This window comes from Mastomys coucha, unplaced genomic scaffold (assembly GCF_008632895.1).
Source record: "Mastomys coucha isolate ucsf_1 unplaced genomic scaffold, UCSF_Mcou_1 pScaffold14, whole genome shotgun sequence".
Taxonomy (NCBI): domain Eukaryota; kingdom Metazoa; phylum Chordata; class Mammalia; order Rodentia; family Muridae; genus Mastomys; species Mastomys coucha.
In genome coordinates, this window is record NW_022196896.1 from 60,252,707 (window position 1) to 60,273,432 (window position 20,726).

At 39.0% G+C, this 20,726-nt stretch overlaps 1 protein-coding gene across 5 annotated transcripts in view; it reads left to right on the top strand.

Annotated features, from left to right (window-relative positions):
- Khdrbs2 (KH RNA binding domain containing, signal transduction associated 2) overlaps positions 1–20,726 on the top strand; it is a 505,791-nt gene that overhangs the window by 214,926 nt on the left and 270,139 nt on the right. For all 5 annotated transcript variants that reach the window (XR_004117844.1, XR_004117845.1, XR_004117846.1 and 2 more), the window contains one exon: positions 20,128–20,274. Coding sequence is in view for 2 of the 5 variants with exons in the window: in XM_031367080.1 (XP_031222940.1) it covers positions 20,128–20,274 (147 nt within the window). In the remaining 3 variants the exon portion in view is untranslated. The remainder of the gene's footprint in view (positions 1–20,127; positions 20,275–20,726) is intronic.

Below are 20,726 nucleotides of genomic sequence, written 5' to 3' on the forward strand. Positions count from 1 at the left end.
AAAAGGGGGGGGGGAGGCTGTATGTAGCAAGGCATCAAGAATGTATGAAGTATCCTGGGAACCAGCTCAGTCTGACTTGTTACACACTGCCTTATACTTCTTCCAAAGTAAAATCCGTTTTAAAGACTTTTTTTTGGTTCAAACACATTTTTTTCAGGCACAACTGCTCTTCTTTAGCTGTTTGAGTATCATGTTCACACTGAGCCTCCTGGTAAGCTGTGGCACTTGAAGCTTTGGTTCAGCTATCATGAGCATCCCATTGGATGTGTTCTAACTCTTCAGTGCTCTCAGTAAACTCTCAGTAAGTACTCCATAGCTGCTGGAGCACTAGATCATACCAGAAAAGTAATGTAATGCAAGTGTATTCTCTAGAAATTTATTTATATCCCCAGAATGATTATATTTGCATCCCCTTCTTGCCACCTGCATAAAAATACTTTCTACTAAATATTCCCAGGTACTTTCATTGAAGGAGAGCTCAGGACAAAACTGGAAACTCATGTAACAAGACTGCTCTGACGGTCAACATCTTTTTTCTTATTTATTGTAATTTTTTTAAATGTTCATAAATATATAATAAAACTTGTTCATATCCAGTTTTTCCTTAACAACACCCCCTATGTTAGTTACTTTTCTGATGTTGGGATAAAATACCTGAAAACAAGGAAAGTTAAGGAAAAGGGCTTATTTTCTCCAATAGCTACAGAAGGGATATATTCCATCATGACAGAAAAGAAATGGCAGTCAGGAAGCTAACTGGTTATATTTGATCCACACACAGGAATTAGAGAGATAGTGATCAGGGAGTGGGGCTTGTTAGACAATTCCAAATCCTACTACATACTTTCTCCAACAAACCTAAACGATCCATTACCTTCTCAAATGAACAGTATCACCAGCTGGAGACCAAATGTTCACACACTTGGGGACATTTCCTATTCAAAATGCAGCAGCATTCCATCCATGTTTCTCATAGTCTGATGGCCATCTCACTATCCAAAATGCATGGCATGCAACACCCTGAGTCCTCACTCATACCTTTAAAAGTCCCACTGTGGTTCAATACTCCAAAATCCAAATTGTCTTCTTGTTGAGGTAAATTTTTAACTCAATTTACCCAATCAGTGAATTCACAAATCAATTAATTGGTATACAAGCTACTCTCCTCAATCAAGCAGATCTACCACTACACTACTCCATGCTATTCCCATCTATTAGATCCCATGACTTGCGATTTCTCCAAGGTACATGCTTGCTCCATCTTCCTTCCACCTCATCCTCCATTTCTCCAAGCCACATCCAAGCTCCAACTTCCTTCCACCTTGTCCTCCTCCATAGTCCTCCTTTCCAGTCTCCTCCCTGCCCCTGTCTCCTCTCTCCCACTCTGCCCCAAGCTTTTCAGCTCCACCTTCCCTCCTGCTGCCCAATCATTGGCATTAGCCTTTATTTGAAAAGTTAAGGTGGGGAGAAGGTTCACAAGGCACCTATATACTTAATTAGCTCCTCTTCTACAGTACTTTCCAGGAGAGGAAAAATAGCATCAAAATACAAGACCAGGGCTATCCACAATGTCTTCTGAAATTCAAATTAATCCCTTTCTGTAATCTCTTGCAAAATCAAGGTGTAAATTATATATTTCCAATACATAGTAACACAGAATATATAGCCCCATTCCAAAAGGACATAATGGGGGCAATAATGAGGGAAAAATAGACCAAACAAAGACAAAACCACAGCGGGTTAAATATTAAATCCTGTAGCTCTATGTCTGGAATCTGGGGCTTCATTTTCAAAGGCTTATGTGGCTCCAGCTCTCCAGTTTTGGTACATGTGATCTCTCTCTCTCTCTCTCTCTCTCTCTCTCTCTCTCTCTCTCTCTCTCTCTCTCTCTCTCTCCCTCCCTCCCTCCTTCCCTCCCTCCCTCCCTTCCCCCCCCTCTCTTTCTCTCTCCCCCCTCTCTCTTTCTCTGTATCTCTCTCTGTTTACAAAGAGGCAACCAAAGACAAGGGCAATGGCCTTTATTGTTTTGGGAGTCTCTTAGACTGACCAGCTGACCAACAACTCAAAGGGAAGTTTCCTATGTCTGGCACTGAAGTTTTTGTTAGATTTTCTATGGTTCTTTGGGGGAGCAGTATCAACCCCCAAGTATCACAACTCCATTATATGCATTATATACATATATTCATATACACATATACTTATATATCATATTTTTACTTTCAAATGAACGTACAGTATGTTTACCTATGGTTCTTCTGAACATCTTTAGTGTTGTTTTTCTCCACCCCTACACTTTTCTGTGTATTTCTTTCACTCTACCCTTCCCAGTTCAAGCTCTACACCTCACTTCCCACAATCCCCCTTTAATAGCACCTGTGTTCTACCACCACCTGCTTTCAATAGCTTTACTCCTGTTGTAGCCCTTTTTACCTTTCTGGTTTCCATGGTTACTGAAGACTATATGCTTTTTTATTATTAGATATTTTCTTTATTTACATTTCAAATGATATCCTCTTTCCCAGTTTCACCTCTGAAAAGAAAAACCCTATTCTCTCCCCTCTAACCCTGCTCACCAACCCACCCTCTCCTGTATCCTGGCCCTGGCATTCCCCTACACTGGAGCAAAGAACCTTCACAGGACCAAGGGCCTCTCCTCACATTGGTGACTGACGAGGCCATCTTCTGCTACATATGCTGCTATAGCCATGAGTCCCACCATGTATATCTTTGATTGGTGGTGTAGTTCCTGAGAGCTCTCAGGGTACTTGTTAGTTCATATTGTTGTTCCACCTAAGGGGCTGTAAACCCCTTCAGCTTCTTGGGTCCTTTCTCTAGCTCCTTCATTGGGGACCCTGTACTCAGTTTAATGGATGGCTATGAGCCTCTAGTTCTGTATTAGTTGGGCACTGTCAGAGCCTCTCAGGAGACAGCTATATCAGGCTCCTGTCATCCAGCACTTGCTGGCATGCACAATAGTGTCTAGGTTTGGTGATTGAATATGGGAAGGATTCCCAGGTGGGGCAGTCTCTAGATTGTCCTTCCTTCAGTCTCTGTTCCATACTTTGTCTCTACAACTCCTTCCATGGATATTTTGCTCCCTCTTCCAAGAAAGATCAAAGTATCCGCACTTTGGTCATCCTTCTTCTTGAGTTTCTTGTGATTTGTGGATTGAATCTTGGGTATTCTGAGCTTCTGGGCTAATATCCACTTAACAGTGAGTGCATACCATGTGTATTCTTTTGTGTCTGGGTTACCTCACTCAGAATGATGTTTTCCAGATTCATCCATTTCCCTAAGAATTACATAAATTCTTTGTTTTAATTGCTGAGTAGTACTCCATTGTGTAAATGTGTCACATTTTCTGTACCCATTCCTTTGTTGAAGGACATCTGGGCTGTTTTCCAGTTTCTGGCTATTATAAATAAGGCTGCTATGAACATAATGGAGCATTTGTCTTTATTACAAGTTGGAGAATCTTTCGGGTTTATGCCCAAGAGTGGTATAGCTGGGTCCTCAGGTAGTATTATGTCCAATTTCCTGAGGAACTGCCAAACTGAATTCCACAGTGGTTGTACCAGCTTGCAATCATACCAGCAATGAAAGAGTTCCTCTTTCTCCATATCCTTACCAGCATCTGCTGCCACCTGAGTTTTTGGTCTTCACCATTCTGACTGGTGTGTAGTAGAATGTCAGGGTTGTTTTTGATTTGGATTTCCCCGATGACTAAGGATGTTGAACATTTCTTTAGGTGCTTCTCAGCCATTCAGCATTCCTCAGTTGAGAATTTTTTGTTTAGCTCTGTACTCCATTTTTAATAGGGTTATTTGGTTCTCTGGAATCTAACTTCTTGAGTCCTTTGAATATATTGGATATTAGCCCTCTATCAGATATAAGGTTGGTAAAGAACTTTTCCCAATCTGTTGGTTGCTGTTTTGTCCTATTGACAGTGTCCTTTGCCTTACAGAAGCTTTGCAATTTTATGAGGTCCCATTTATCAATTCTTGATCTTAGAGCATAAGCTATTGGTGTTCTGTTCAGGAAATTTTCCCCTGTGCCCATGTCCTCTATCTTGCTCTTGGACTGGACACTCTCCCTGCACTCCTTGGCAGATGTCCACTAGCAATGTTTTTCCCAGCATCATGATATTTCCATCAAATCCAAAACCTCATCTTCACAACTTTACTAAGTGGTCTCTCAAAGCCACCTGACAGGGAGTTCATCAAACACTGCCATGAATTGTCTGGCCTCTGAAGCTCTGTGAATCCTAGTATGAATGATCCATGGCTTCCTTAATCAGTAGTATCCATTCCATAGACATGATGTTATACTGCCTTGGATGTTCCCCCATCAATAAGTAAGTAAGTAAGTAAGTAAGTAAATAGCCAGATTTTGGTAGTACATGTCTTATATTGCAGCACCAGGAGGCAAAGGCAGGAGGATAGATCCCTGAGTTCAAAGCCAGAGTAGTCTACAGAGGGAGTTCTAGGACAGCTGGAGCTACACAGAAAAATATTGTCTCAAATCAAACAAAAAAGAAAAAAAAATTCAGTAGTTTTCAATGCATCCTCACATAGTCAGTTCATGGGAAGAATGTGGCCAAATTCTCTGTCAAAGTATCTGCTGCTTTGGCTTCTAGTTCAGGGAGTAAGAGTCTCTCCTTCTCTTTTGAAGAAGCTCACAAGCAGATACCCACTGTCTACATTAACCTCAGTACAGCCTCCTAAGCCTCCACAAGAATGAACAGTCACGTGCTGCTCACAGAACTCCATGGCTTTTCTAGCTACAAGTTCCAAATCTCCCATAGTCCTCCCCAAAACTATATTTATCAGGATTGTCAGAGCAACAACTTTAGTTTCACTCCCAATTTCAGGTTGGTTCCTTTTTGGTAGGATGAACTACTGTGACAGTAGGCAGTTTAAGAAAATGGTTCATTCCTGCTTACTGTTCTGTGGGGTGGATATGGCTGGCATAGTATGGGAGCAGAGGCAGGAGTCTAGCCTAGAAATTGGGAAACAGATTGATCACATTTCAAGCACGCACAAGAAGCAAAGAGAAAGAGGAAAGGAATTGAGGCTGGGCTACAAAACCTCAAAGTCTGCCTCCAAGCAATGCCTCCCACCCCCACCCCTGCTCCTAGCAGCATACTTTGTCTAGCAAGGTTTTACCTTCTCTAGGTTCCATGTCCCAGTTAGTATCCCCAGCTGTAGACCAAGTATTCAAACCTGAATAAGCCTTCTGAAATTGTAACCCAAGATATCAGACACAGAGCTACAAATATGAGCCTGTAAGGTTACCAGCTCATATTCAAACCACGAGATCCACAGTCTTCTCTCTACTTCATATACTCTTGGTTGTTGCTGATAACCCACTAAGTCTACTTAGTGTTATATGTGCATAGGTGTAGAGACGTGCATCGTAGCATGAGAAGCGTAAGAGCCGTCTGATCATCAATGAGGAGGGATAGTCTCCATCTCTCAGCAGCTGTTAACAACAGCTAGTACTTCCACACTATGGGATTAGCTTAGGAAAGGACCTCCTCCACCTAGGCTTGAATTTTGCTGACTAGATCTTGTGCATCATTTTTCGATAACATTGCTACCGCCTTCTCTTCCAAGGTGTTGCCTTGATGAGGGTTGATAAGATGTCCAATTTAGGCTTGATCACACAAAATCTCTTATTTTTAGAAAGGTGGAGTTTTTATATCACCCTGGAAATATGGTTTCCAGGTAAAAAGAATTTTAAACGTTTTGTTTTTGTTTTCCTTTTTACATTAAAGCAATTAATGTAACTATGTTAAAATGTTACATTTCTTTTGCCATTTAGATGTTATTTAAGAATTACTTAACTATAACCTGCCCAAATCTATGTTTACACACCTTTAAACATGTGTGCACTTAAACACACAAAAGTATCAGCCATGTGCCTATGGATGAAGCCCTCTGCATCTAGAAGGGTCTATGAATTCAGCTTGCAGTATATTTCTCACAAGAGAATCAATTCTCCTATTTTTAACCTTGCTTTCATCCTTTCCTCTCCAAAACTGACATGTCCAGGTAGTATATGGTGAACAAATGATAACTTTATTAACTCAGAGTTAACAACCTTAAATATAAAACAAAACAAACTAACAATTCACCACAGGGGGGTGATAACTGGCATAGAGCAATAAGAGCCATGAACTCTCAGTAGCTCTAAAGATGAGAGCCAAGAGTACTCCAACAATGTTACCACTACAGCAAGTGTTAAAACAATTGAAGTTGATTGGGTCCATGTGCCTAGGGAGTTGGAGAAGCAGGTCTCCGAAGCCATGGCTCTTGGAGGCTAGAAGCAGCAAGGTGAAAGAATTCCTAACTACAGCCAAAGCACAGATTCTCAGAGAGTGAAGCAGGAATGAATCCACCTGCAGCAGCAGGTGGAGTCTTTGGAGCTAAAGTAGTGGGAGCCCAAACAAGTTCCCTGAAGGAGACAGAAGCTGCAGGCTCGGAAAGACCCCAAAGAGTTTGTATCCAGCGTATCTGGAAGACAATCCTCTTCCTCCTCTGGATGAGTCTTAATGTCCAGAGTGTGCACACATTCTTATAGAAAGACAGTTGCGTTCTGATTGGGTGAGTTGGAATAAAACCCAGGAAAATCAGCTACGAGCTGTTAGGCTTTGGCAGGGACAAGAAGATACCTGAGCCGTGTAAGAATGCTTCGGATCAGATCCTTGAGTTAGGTAGGAGGCAGGTACTTAGCTGTTGGCTTCCCGTTGCTGTGGGGCATTCTGGTCAGTTTGCCTTCCTCCTCTTGTTTTTCGGCTGCTGTCTCTGCAGATCATCGTTAGCGTACTTTCAGAAGGCAGCCTGTTCCTTGCCCTTTTGTGTCTAAGGACTCTCCAAGTCTGTTTGTCTTGCTGTGGTTTTCACATTTCCTTCCAGGTTGCTGCTTCTCTGACAGCTGAGAGCATCCAATCCATCATGGTGGCAGGCTTTCAGATGCAACCCACCATCACTGGCTCCTTTCCCTGATGCTTGACTCCCTAGCTCTGATTCTGGAGTCCCTTCCTCCCCCATAACTGATATTGCTAAGACATTACCAAACATTTATGTCATAAAATCATTTTAGGAGATGGTCTATTTAGGACTCTGAGGAACAATCGTTTTAAGAATTTGCTGGCTCTCTCTGGTGTCCAGATAAATAGATTTGCTCTGACCCTTGCAAGAGCAAAGGTCAATAAGGACTTGAAAAAGGATAATTGCTTCAGAGTAAGGTGATAATTGTCTTGTGGTTGAAATGGTGTCTGTTAAAGAGATGACAGAAGATAAAACTGGCTAACTAAGCCACTGTCAGATGATAAAATTGTTGAACTTTAGGTAAGTGAGCTGTCAGTGAAGGCTTTACATAGGGAACTAATGTGATCAAGTTTGATATCCCATAAGCTAGGAGGGGCAGCATATTTTCTTTGGCTCCTCTCATTGATTGTTGTTGAGTCCATACTATAATGTGCATGCCCTTTCAAACTGCTGCCAGGGGGTTTCTAGTCAGTGGTTAGCCACTGTGTAGGTCCTAATGGCATTGCCTTCTCTGTCTGCTTGTCTGGTAAACAGCTTAATGTATTTGATCAAAGTGCAGTACTCCACATTACACTGTCAAGAGCCAAATTGATCCATCTGCAGCTATCGCCTCCCCTGTGGGGCAACAACTGAACAACTCTGCAAAATGTCAGCTTTTGTTGTTGCTCCATCCCCCTCTCTATCTCAGTAACAGTGCTTTAGCACAGAGGCTCACATCTCATGTCTGTTTGTGCAAGATTTTTTTTTTTTCTTTCCAAAATTGACATCTTGCCTCCAAACCGTCGTTGGGAAGCAGGGATCACCCTGTTGTTCCCTGCTGTCTGGGACTCACAGTATTTGCTTCCCCCTTGTTGATGACTTGCCCTTTCAGCATCATGATAAGCAGAAGTTCTGGCCTATCAGGTTAGAGACACTATGCTGAGATCCCCTCACCAGCTGGCTAGCTCTGTTCCCTTAATTGGTTCACAGCCCTGTTTTCAGAATACCTTGCTGGGCGATATCCCAGCTTACAAAATGCCCATCTCAGGCTTCCTTGAGGATATCTCTCCTCGGAATGGAAAACAAAGTCAGATCCTCTGAGGATGAGTAGTGCTTTTCACATTCATCCTCCTTCTGGGTAAGCTGAAGGAGCTTTCTTTTGCTCATGGCCACAGATTCTGTTTATGGTGGAAGGAGAGACCAACATCCCGAAAGGTTTCCTCTTACCTCTTACACATGCACATGCATTTGGGACTCATGGACACATACAAAAATATATCAGTTATAGAAAATAAATGAATTCTAGTGGCTGGGGAGGCTGTTCAGAGGTCAGGAGCACTGGCTGTTCCTTCAGAGTACCTGGGTTTGATTTTCAGCATCTAACCATTAGCTCACAAACCTCCAGTAACTCCAGTTTCAGGATATCCAGGTCCCTCTTCTGCTCTCTGTAGGCCAGTCACATGTGTGGGGGCACAGACATCCAACCAAGCAGAATACTCACATGCACATCAAGTAAAAACATTATATATATATATATATATATATATATATATATATATATATATATATATATATATATATATATTAAAACATTAAGAAGGGTTAAGTGATGCTGAATTGCATTTCATGAATAGTAAATAAAATCTGCTCTACTACATAAAAACACCTAATACATAGGTGTTTTATTATCTCTCATTTGAAACTCAACTTAGAAGTCCAATGGTACTTTGATTATTTCCCCTGTAGGAATATAACTAAAGTCACGTATGGACTTTAGATTTTGCTTATTCAGAGATTTTAAGTCAGGCATTGTGGCATGTATCAATATTTGTGGAGGTTAAGATAAGATGATCATGAATTACAGTCAGGCTTGGGCTACAAAGTTCTAAGCCAACCTAGGTTATACAGCTAGAGCCTATCTCAAATCAAAATTAAGGAAAATATAAAATTACTTCGGAGATTTCTCTGAGATTCTGTAGTGTATTTTTTTCCATTTTTCCCTTTAACCCCTGACAGATTGAAATGAATCTATTAAGTCTGAAGTTGTTCCTATGTTCCCACAATCTGCTATCACCATGGAAACTCTATTATTTATATATTAGCATTCTTGGATCCTCCTGCACATCTCTTGTTTCTTTTATTTTTTGTTTGTTTATGAAATTTATTTCACACTTCATTTTCTTATAAGTCTTCCTGATTTCCATCCTTGTTTTCTTAATTAATTTGCCAAGCGGCATTAGCATATGTCCTTTCAGAAAAAGCACTGTGGTAAGATTCACTTTTTTTAATTTAACTTTTTGAGTATTTTATATATGAATAATATTGCATTAAATCATTTATACCCCTTCTTCTTCTCTACTGAATTCCCTGAATTCCTGTCAAATTCATTTTCTCCATTTATCTTATTTCTACATATTCATATACATGTACACATACATACATATGTGTATATATATTTACATATATGTATGTATATTTGTAAATATATACATAGTGTACAAATAAGTTTTAAAAGGTAAAGAATTTGACAAGAATTTGAGGAATTCACTAGGAATTTTTTGTATATGCGCATGGCATGGGTATGTATGTGTGGTGTATATGTTTACATATGTACATGTAAATACAGACTGCTGAGTCTGGTTTATGTTTTAGGGATGAATACTTACAATGAGATAATGTATCAGGGAGCTTATACCCACAGAGGCTAGATTCTCCCTCTCAGGGCATCATTTATTACCTTTAACTCTTCGTTTTGGAGTAGGACCTTGTGGAGTTTTCTCTCTTCACATCTGCATGTCAATAACTGCTGTCCTTGTGTGTGTCTTGTTTAGGCGGTATGACTGCACCTTTCCTGTCATTTAGAATACATTCACTGACTGCTGCCTTTTGCAACCTTGCTGTCCCTCTTCCATGATGTTCCCTGAGTCTCCAGAATGTGGAGTTCTGTTGTAGATGTACCCGTTAGGACTGGTCACCCACAGTGAGTTAGAACTGCTGCCCTCTATTGAAGTTATTCTGTAGTTTGTGTATATTTGTGGAGATTCCTTTAATTTTCTTGAATGTCTGCATGTTCTCAGTTGTTGTTTTAATTTAATCTACTGGGTGATGTCAACTTTAGTGCTTCAACTTCAAATTCTCACCAACAGTGAATGTGGCTCCTTTTCCCCATATTCTCCCAAGCATGGCTTATCAGATGTTTACTTGATTATAACCATATTTTCTGGGATAAGATGAGATCTTAGAATATTTTTAATTTGCATTTCTCTAAATATTAAGGATGTTAAATACATTGTTTCGAAGATATTTATTTCTATTTGTTTATCACGTACATGCCTGTGTGCCTCCATGAATTTTTGTGCTGCAAATGCATGCAAGTATCCATGGAGTACAGAAGAGGGTGCTGGATCCAGTGGAGCAGGAATTATCAGAGGTTTTTATATGCCTCATGTGAGTGCTGGAAACCAAAGCCAGGTTCTCAGAAAGAACCCTAAATGTTCTCAACTGCTAAGCTCTACTCCCAGGCACTATTGAACATTTTAAAGATGTTTCTTCTTAGCAATTTTCATTTCTTCTTTGGAAAAATAATTCTTCTGATACACAGCCTGCTTTTTAATTGGGTCATTTGTTTTCTTGACATTTTGAAAATTATTTATATATGGTGGGTATTAATCATCTGTCAAATGTATAGCTAGTAAAGATTCTCTCCCACTCTTTGTGCTTCTGCTTTGTTCAATTAACTGTTTCATTTTTCTGAGGACCAATTGCAAATTATTGGCCTTACTTATTGAGCAAATGAAATCCTATGTAGAAATGCCTTTCTTACCCCTATATCTTGTAGAGTACTTCCTATATTTTCTTCTGGAAATCTTAATGATTTTGGTTTTACAGTGCATCTTTTGATCTTTTTGGAGTTAAGTGTTTCTTTTTTCCAGGATGATGAACATATTTCTAATATTTTCCCCCATTTGGACAACCAGTTTTCCTAGCAACATTTGTCAAAGATCATGTGCTTCCTCCAGTATGTATTTTTGGCATCTTTGTCAAATATCAGGTGTCCTCTAGTTACATGCAACTATGTTTGAGTGTTCTGCTTTATTCTATTAATCTTCTTATTTTTCTAGTGGCAATACTATGCAATTTTTATTACAGTATCTCAGTAATATAGTTTGAAATCTGGCATAGTAATCCATTCAATATTGTTTTCTTTCTTTCTTTTTTCTTCCTTTATTTCTCTCTCTCTCTGTTTCTTTCCTTCTTTTTCAAATTTGCTTTAGCTTTTAAGATTTATTTTGAAGTTTATGTGAATTTTAGGATGTACATGTCTATGTGTGAAGAATGTGACAAGAATTTAATTAGGATTATATTAACTCTAAATGGCTTTTGGTAGAATGGTCATTTTCATTATGTTAATTATATGGGTTCAAGGACATTGGAGAGCTTTTTCTCTTCTAGTGTCTACATCCAATCTCTTCTGAAATTTAAAGTTTGCTCTGTAGATGTCTTTCACTAGGACAACAGATACAGGAAGACAATGGCCAGAGCTAGGACTGGGACTTTGGAGATGGCAGGGGAGGGCTTGTTCCTAGGAGAGTTCAATATGGAAATGGGATGCAGGTATACTAACACAGATGGCCAAAGAGTATGAGCATGCTTCTAACAGGGAGTTTTTGAGGAACTCACTAAGGAGGGCCAGTGTACAAGCTGTGCTTTTGGAGCTAGGGTTCAGAATGTAGAGGTGGTGGGGGTGACCTTAGTTGTAGGGATCTCTTCAAGAATTATGTGTATGGGGCTACACAAGCAGGTCTAGGTCAGGAGTATGGAGACAATAGGAATTGTATCAATTTTTGGTACATGCATTTTCTCTCTCCTGATTCTAGAAACTATTTTTGTTTGTTTGTTCTTTTAATCCAAGTGTTTGTATTTTCTTCCTTTAACACAATTGATATGTGTTCAATTGATATATTTGCAGATACTAGGCTTGATTTTCCTCTTCTGACCTGCTGGCACTGATAATGCTTCAGTGGAAATTGAAATAGATTAGTGAAGCTCTTAAGAATGACTGTGTCCCTGTGAAGTTTAACATCGAGATAACACTCTAGAAGTGTCTAGAGATGTATTTCTGTGAGGGAGTTTCTACATTGGGTTACTGGGCATAGGAAGGAACATCATAAATTTAGGTAGCTCCATACCATGGGTTTCTGTTCTGGAAGGATGAACATAGGTAAAAACAATGAGACTTTGCCAACATCTACCACTTTCCTCTTTCTGTTGTGGATGCAGTGTGACCATGTGCCCATGTTCCAAATTCCATGTATTCTCTTTTGATGGACTGTCACTTCAACCTGTTTTCTAAAACAAACCAAAAACCTGAAAACCAACCCCTCTTGACTTGTCCTTAAATTACATAGATGACACAAATAGATATGATTATTCTTAGTATTAGGATTTCAGATACAATGTATCAACAGAAATCTGATCCTTGAGGAAGACAGACAAACTGTCCAAACAACTGTTTGGTAGATTCCCTTGGGTTAAGATTTTTTCCCCTTGCTTTCCTTGAAGAGCTAACAGGGTCTTTTCAGTTTATCAGGACAAAATTTCTGACAACAATACTTTATGCTTTGGGAAGTGAGAGTATCCTTACTATATCCCACAGTATATGATATGATATTTTCCAATTAGGGTTGTTACCATCTACGAAGGCTACGATCTCTAACTTCAGTATTGCAACATTGATTTTTCTATGTCAAAATCCTGAACTGTTGTTTAAATGTCATCCTTCCTTTTTATAGCTTCAGTGGTCACCTCAGTCAAGACTTGGCCAACCATCCTGATAAGACAGTCAGGACCACATAGTGTTAAAAACACAAGCATTAGATGTAACCAGTGCATTGTAAAGATGAAGGGTAAATAGTTTCAGTAGTGTCAAGCAGAGCATATGGAGGGTCTAGTGACTGAAATTTTGACTCCTAGGTACTGATATGACTTTGGTTTAAAGTAAAGGGGTAATGGAGTTATGAGGGAATGAAGTATGTATATTAACTATCTATGGTCAGGGTATGGTCTAGTTGATCAATGTCTTAGTTCTTGTTCTTCAAGGAAAGCTCCGATAAATCATTATTGATGTTATCTGTCCTTTCTTAAGGAAACCAAAGCATTTCTCCTGAGATTGCTTTTGCTACACATGTAACATCACCACCAAGAGTAATTGCCCTGGCTTAGGTATAGTCACTCTTGCAGATTCTTAGTTGGAGACAGTTTAAGTCTATTTTAAAAAAAGATATATGCTCATCTACTGCTTTTATTAATCCTGCTCCCCAAAGGTCCTCGATAAAAGTGGTTAAGAAGGCAAACAACTTTGATGATCAGAAGTTCAAGACATATAGTTATTTAGGCCAGTGTGCTGAATACTTCTATGTCAACTTGACATAAGCTGCAGTCAGCTGAGAGGAAAGATCCTCAATTAAGAAAATGCCTCTATAAGATTGGGTTTATAGGCATGCTTGTAAAGCATATTCTTAATTAAGGATTGATGAGGGAGGACCCAACATATTGTGGGTTTTGCCATATCTATGCTGGTATACCTGGGTTCTATAAGAAGGCAGGCTGAGCAAGGCAAGAAGAGCAAGTTAGTAAGTAGCATCTCTCCATGGCCTCTGCATAAGCTCCTACTTCCTGATTCCTGTCCTATTTGAGTTCCTGTCCTGACTTCCTTCAATAATGAACAGTGACATGGAAGAGTAAGTCAAATATACCCTTTCCTCCCCAACTTCTTTTTTGGTCATGGTATTTCTTCACACAAGTAGAAACCCTAAGACAACCAGGTAGTTGTGCTTCCCTACAATATGTTTCCACTGTACCAAACCCTAATGAATATGAAATGCATAACCATGAAAACATTACCTTCATAGAGCTGACCACCAGGACTAAGAAAGACCTTAGCCTAGGAGAGCATTTACTGCAATCAGTGCAGACAAGCAGGGCTGGGTTCTTGCTCAGCATCCAGCCATTGCTTCTGTACTGTGTCCTGATGTGTGTCTGCTTTGTCTGTATATAATTCATACTACTTATTTATACTCACTCAAAACTTTTCAACATGTGCCTATTTAAAAATGCTTTTAAACTTGGGGTTTAGACAAATCCCATTCTGGCCATCACATGAATAATAAATGTGTGTTTATTTGAACTTCTTGATGGTGAAAGTCCTGAAGACAATAGTCTTGTTTATTTCTGAAAAGGATTTATGTTAGAAGAAAGATCCCTTGGGCATTAAGAACACAAAGCCTGCAGAAAGTACTTTAGTAAATTATAACTTTTAGGATAAAAACATGACAATAATGATTGTTTAAGTGAAAACCAAAGCATAAAATTTCATATACTGTACATAATGCATTTTCAACTTTTCTATTATCTACTTTGTTTATATCATTGGAAAAGCTACTGTGCGAGATTAATTGGAATATTAGAAGACATGAACTCATTTGTTCATACATAATTTGGTGTATTGTTTTGAACATGAGCTGTATATGGCGAAAACACTTAGCAATAGTGATAGGTGTTTACTGCTTGCTGTGTGGTTCTTCTTATCGCTTTCTGCATTTTGAGAGCAAGCAGTTAGACACACCAAATAATGAGTTAAAAATCTGCCAAATTTGTATGCTAACATACAAAACTGGAAAACTGGGAATATTAACCATGGTTATAAAGAAACATGCCGGATGGGTTAACTGCCACACTTTTCCTTCTTTCAACATACCATGACCATATTCTAACACACTGTAAATGATAGCCTTATAAATTATTCAGACTTTACCAGCTTACAACAGTGAACTTAGTACAATGGGTGAAATGTACTAAGCACAGATCCTAGTATGGTGGGTTACAGGTACAGGACGTAAAGAGGGTGCATAAGAGGGTGAAACGTCTCTGCTCGTTTCAGACAGGAGCCCAGCATAACTGTCCTCTGAGAAGCTCCACTGAGCTTGTTACTAAAACAGATGCAGAGACCCCACAGCCAAACTTTGAACCAAGGTCAGGGATCCTTATGGAAAAGTTGGGGAAGGAATGAAGGACCTGATGGGGATAGAAACCACATAGGAAGACCAACAATGCTAACTAACCTGGACCCCTGGGAGCTCTCAGAGACTGAGCCACCAGCCAAGAAGCATACATGGCATGGACTAATGTCCCAGGCAAATGTGCAGTTTAGCTTTCATGTAGATCCACAACAACTGGAGAAGGAACTGTCATAAAGCTATTGCCTCTCTGTGGAATCCTTTCCCCTAACTAGGCTGACTTGTCTGGCCTCAGTGAGAGAGGATGCTCCCAAGCCTGCAGAGAATTGATGTGCCAGGTGGGGGTACACACATGGGGCCCAACCCACTCAGAGGAAAAGGGGAGGGGAGGTGCAGGGAGGAACTGTGAGGGGGGAACAGGACAGTGATTGGAATATAAACTGAATAAATAAATACAAATCTTAAAAATAAAAGAACCTTTATTAAAGATTCTAACTCATCCTCCTATATGCCTAACTTAACAAATTCTGGGATTTTTCTTTCTTATCCAATCCATCACTATAATTGTTTGTAAATTAGACAGTTCCTTTTTGGAATATGTAAGGAACTGACTTCCTCTGATGTCACATTAAACAGAACCTAGTAAAAAGACAAAAATAAAAAATAACAACAACAAAAAATAAAAATCAAAGAAAGCCTTCTCTGCTTGTATCCCTGTCCTTATGAGCAAATAAGGAACCAGGGACTTCCTTCTGTGTCACCTGAGATACAGAACAAGGCTATCCGAAAGGCTGGAGACTGCCCTGCACACAGGAAGGTCAGTAGTCTGACGTATGTGTCAGGCAGCATTTTACTATTTTGTGCTGTGGAATCTAAGACCCAAAAGGTTGACAGTTTTTTCCTCATCTTCCTAAAACATTTCAAGTTCTGACTTTAAAATATTCTTCAGTTATATAACCCCTTAATATGGCCTTCATTGAATTAACCTAACAAGTAAATGAGCGTCTAACTCAAACCCCCCACCCTGTGTGTTCATCCATCAAAGCACATTTATTTGAAACTTTTGAGACAATATCTCAAGTGAATTAGGTGTTAAAAATATGCAATTGACCTACAAATGTAACTTTGTAGTCAGGCAGATCACATTCCAGGTTTCAAACCCTTAAAAGAAAACCATAATCAAGTTATTTGCTCTCTCCCAGGGGAGCAGGGCAAGCTTTAACTTCTCTGGTATTAAAACTATGACAGGGACTTATGCTTGAAACTTATCTGCATTACCAAACATCATCTTTTCATGAAAATCTAAAGCTGATTTACTTGTTTATCAAAGTTTTTTATTTGTCTGAGGTGGGAGAAGAGCTCTCTCACTGGCTTCTCTTGTTTTAGCTCTAAAGTAGCAGGGACTGCAGACATACATCACCAAGCAACTTAGGTGTTCCTGTTGCCAGGGTGAAATGCTAAAACTCACTCAATTATATATCTTGGCTTAAATACCACATACAGAAAACACCATGGCTTTTAGCTCACATCTAGATTGCAGAATCTCTAAAATTATTTCCTGTTTCCTTAACTCTTTTCAAAGTTTCTCATCCTGAAAATATATTATAGAAGACAATCTTTGGGGAAACCATATTTCCCAACACTTATGTTTAAATTATCCAAACTAAATGCAAGCCAAAGGTGAATTTCAATATTTTAAAGCTGGGAATAATTCAGTCATTGTCATATCTAAGCTGTATATTATTTTAGTTTATTGTGCTACAAGGAAAATACCTAGTATGCAGTATTTTCTAATAAGTCAATTTGAGCACATGCAACTCAGTATATGGGAAAGGATTCGTTCTTTGCTAGAGATGTTCCCTGGTGGACATTGCTAAGATCCTTCTGAGTCTGTATAGTAATATGCCTGGTTCTGATTACACCGTTCACTCCTTGAAGGTATAATTGGACGTCTATTCAAAAGTTAAATTGTGATGCATAATTTAAATGTCAACTTGGTATAGTGAAGGATCAATTGAGAAGAGAGTCTCAATAGAGGAATGATCTCAACTAAGGCTGTGGGCATCTCTATGAGGGATTGTCTTGATTGACAATTGATCCAGCCCACCGTGGCTGGCACCATTCCCTAGGCTATATCACTAACTGCATAAGAGTAAAGAATCATAGCTAAGCCAGCAAACAGGCAGTATGATTTTTTTAGTTCTGTTCTTGACGTGTGTATGTGTGTGCGTGCGTGCGTGCGTGCGTGCGTGCGTGCGTGCGTGTGTGTGTGTGTGTGTGTGTGTGTGTGTGTGTGTGTGTGTTTGTATAGAAGAATAAAAGATCTAGAGTCACAGATGAATTTAAGCTGTCCAGTATGGTTTCTAGGAACCCAGATCCTATTCTCTGGCAAAGCAACAAATGCTTTTAAGCACTGAGTAGCACCCCAGCCTCCTTAATATATGTTTTAAATCTGTGCAAGTGTACTTTCCATTATTCAGAAATTTTGTATCAAGTTAATTAATGATGATGAATAACTCATGTCTTTGAATTGGAGAAATGTCTCAATGGTTCAGTGCCAGATCCAGCATGGCTGTGTATGGGAAGGTGTGACACAATTCCTGTCCCTGGAGCAATGCCCAGGCCATTCATCCTCACATGTGCTGATGACTGCTGTTGCCCTGAAGCTGATCTGCTGTCTCTTCTTTTTACTTGTAAACACTTTATTTGGGGACTTTGCTTCCACCCATTACTCAGAGCTAGTTACTCTACAATAAAAGAAACAGAAGCAGTTCTTGAGATTGAGGAATTGAGGTGGTCATGAGGATGTGGAAGACAAGGAGCAGGCCTTCAGCTTGGCCTTTGAAGGCATCTGAAAGGATCTAGACAACATTACCACAGAGGCCATAAAAGCCTACAAGGTCCTTTGTAGAAATATTTCATTGACAAACATGGCCTTTAATTTGGAATTATGAAGAGATACATGTACTCCCTGCCTGAATTACTGCTACAGTAAATAGCCAGGGCAAACTTGGAGACATCGTCTCAAAATAAAAAGGCATGGATAGGGAAAGAAGGAGTCTATAAAAACAAGCAAATGATAGATGGGTTTATTTTATAGGAGAAAGGCTCGTATATGCTCTAGAAATATATAGTATTAGAAAGAGTACATGAGACTCTGGAATTATTAGGATAGAAAACAAAGATTAGAGACTTAAAATATGATATATAAGCATTAAAATGTTAGTGCCCTGTTCTCCTGAAGGATTGGAGATGACAATTTAGGTTTAGAGTGAGAGAGCTAGTTGCTCTATATGCATAAATTTTAAAATTTTGTAAAAAATTATTTTAACTTCAGTAGTCTATCACCTTTCTGTTCTTACATAAAAGTAGTAACTAAAGACTGCTGTCTGCTGTACCAACAAACAGCAAGAGCTATGCCCAGCTAACTGTGGAGAACAGGCTATGTGAAAACCATATGGAAATGTGATTTTGCTTTGTGCTTAGTTTCTGTTTTAAGGAAGCAGGGGTTGGGAGTAATGATCCAGGATTCATAAAATTTATATAAAATTAATGATTTCTAAAAAATAATTAACAGTATTCAAAACCTTCATGATGTAGCTTTGTTTAAAAAAATAAAGCTGGATTCAGACTCTCTGGTAGGGAAAAGGGAAAAGAATGAGAAGGGAGAAGGAAGAAAGGAGAAGGAAGAATGATGAGAATTCTTTTTTTTCCATATAATATTTTATTCCAAATAAAATGTCTAAAGTTTCGCATTATAGCCCCAGTAGCTAATATAAAGCACTTCTTAAGAAACATTCCTAAAGAATTAAAAGTTAACACAAAAAGTTAACATTAAATTTTCCAAATACCTTCCTTTAATTGGTTTTCTATAAAGTACACATGAAGGGAAACACAATTCTAAACCTCTAAGGATCATGGGCTACCTGGCTCATCACTTCCTCAGTTTGTTCATGTTCAGAGACAGAATCAATCTAGGAGACAGTTTCAATTCAATCGAGGGGCCTAGAGAGAAAGAAGAAACTGATCAAAATAACTGTTTTAGTATAAAGATGCTATTTAAATAAAAGTAAATGGAGGAATTAACTAATATATCTTAAGATGGCTTCAGGTTAATCTTAAGTTCTGTAACATTTGTGATAATCTGCAGATACATCTCTCCAAGATACACAACATTTGAAATAAAGGTTTTTTTTGGTGGGGGGCTTCTTTTTTTCTATTTTTTATTAGATATTTTCTTTATTTACATTTCAAACGATATCTCCTTTCCCAGTTTCCCCTCCGAAGCGCGGGGGTGGGGGGGAACACCCTGTTCCCTCCCCCCTCCCCCTGCTTACCAACCCCCTCCCATTTCCTGGCTCTGACATTCCCCTTCTTGGGCAAAGAGAAAGCACTTGAACTGACAGCTTGCATCCACTACTGACTCTTAGTCATTGAATCACCAGTGCTCCCATTCACCCCTTTCTTAGTACCCTCCTTGTTCAGAGAGTGGTGGCATTTTAAAGTATCTCTTATTTCCATTTCCCTAATGACTATGGTTGTATTTTTAAATATGTTTCCTAGCCCCCTGTATTTCTCAAGTTTGTTCAATTTGAAATTCTAAAAGTATTGGCTTGTGTGGCTGTCTATGGTATTTTGGCAATGAAGGAACTGGCTGAAAGAGGAGCCTGTTTCCCACCAATCTTCCATGTAATTTCTGCAAATATTCCAACTCTGATTTTCCTGTACTACTTATTATTTGAAAAGTACTATACACCAGATACAAAAGAACTTTGTCCTTCAAATATAAAGTGATGTTTATACAAGGATAAACAGCACTTAGATGTCTTGCCTTCACAAGGTTAACATTTCATCAAATCGATTGAAAATTGTGTGGATGAGGACAATGGAAGTTTCCTTTAAAAGTTCAAATTTGAAAATGACTTGAAAATGGTTAACCAGCTTGCAGCAGATTTTTATTTCTCAGAGAAATTCTTCCTACCTTGGGAAAATTTGCTTAGATTGTGTCCCTTTGTCATTTTCTCAGGAAATGTTAATGCAAAATGCATGGATCCATATTTCTAAATATAACTTCTTAACAGGAAGAAGAGCTGAGGAAGAGCGGGGAGGCCAAGTATGCCCACCTGAGTGATGAGCTGCATGTATTAATTGAAGTGTTTGCTCCACCCGGGGAAGCTTATTCACGGATGAGTCATGCTTTGGAAGAGATTAAAAAATTCCTGGTTCCTGTAAGTGACTTTTGATTTTACAAATAGCTTCTTATCAGTTCCTATTTTAAGTTGTGTCTTTGGTCTCCATTGATTTTTGTAAGGGTTGTTTGTTTTTTTTTTGAAGGTTAGCTTCTTGAGTTCTTTATTTCTTTATTGGATGTGGGGGTTAGTGAAGATTTTTTTCACAATCTGTAGTGTGCTGGTTTGTCCTATTGACTATGTCCTTGTCTTACAGAAGTTTCCAGTTTCATGAGGTCCTATTTATCAATTCTTGATCTTAGAGCCTGAGCCATTATAGTTCTGCTTAGGAAATTTCCCCCAGTGACAATAAATTCAAGGCTCTTTAGTTATCTATGTGCATATTCAATACCAAACTTAAATGTCTAGGTCACACAGGTACATACTGGAAGACCTGGCTTGTTGGCATTCTCTACTAATCTGACAAAAGTATGCATCACCAGTCTATGGCC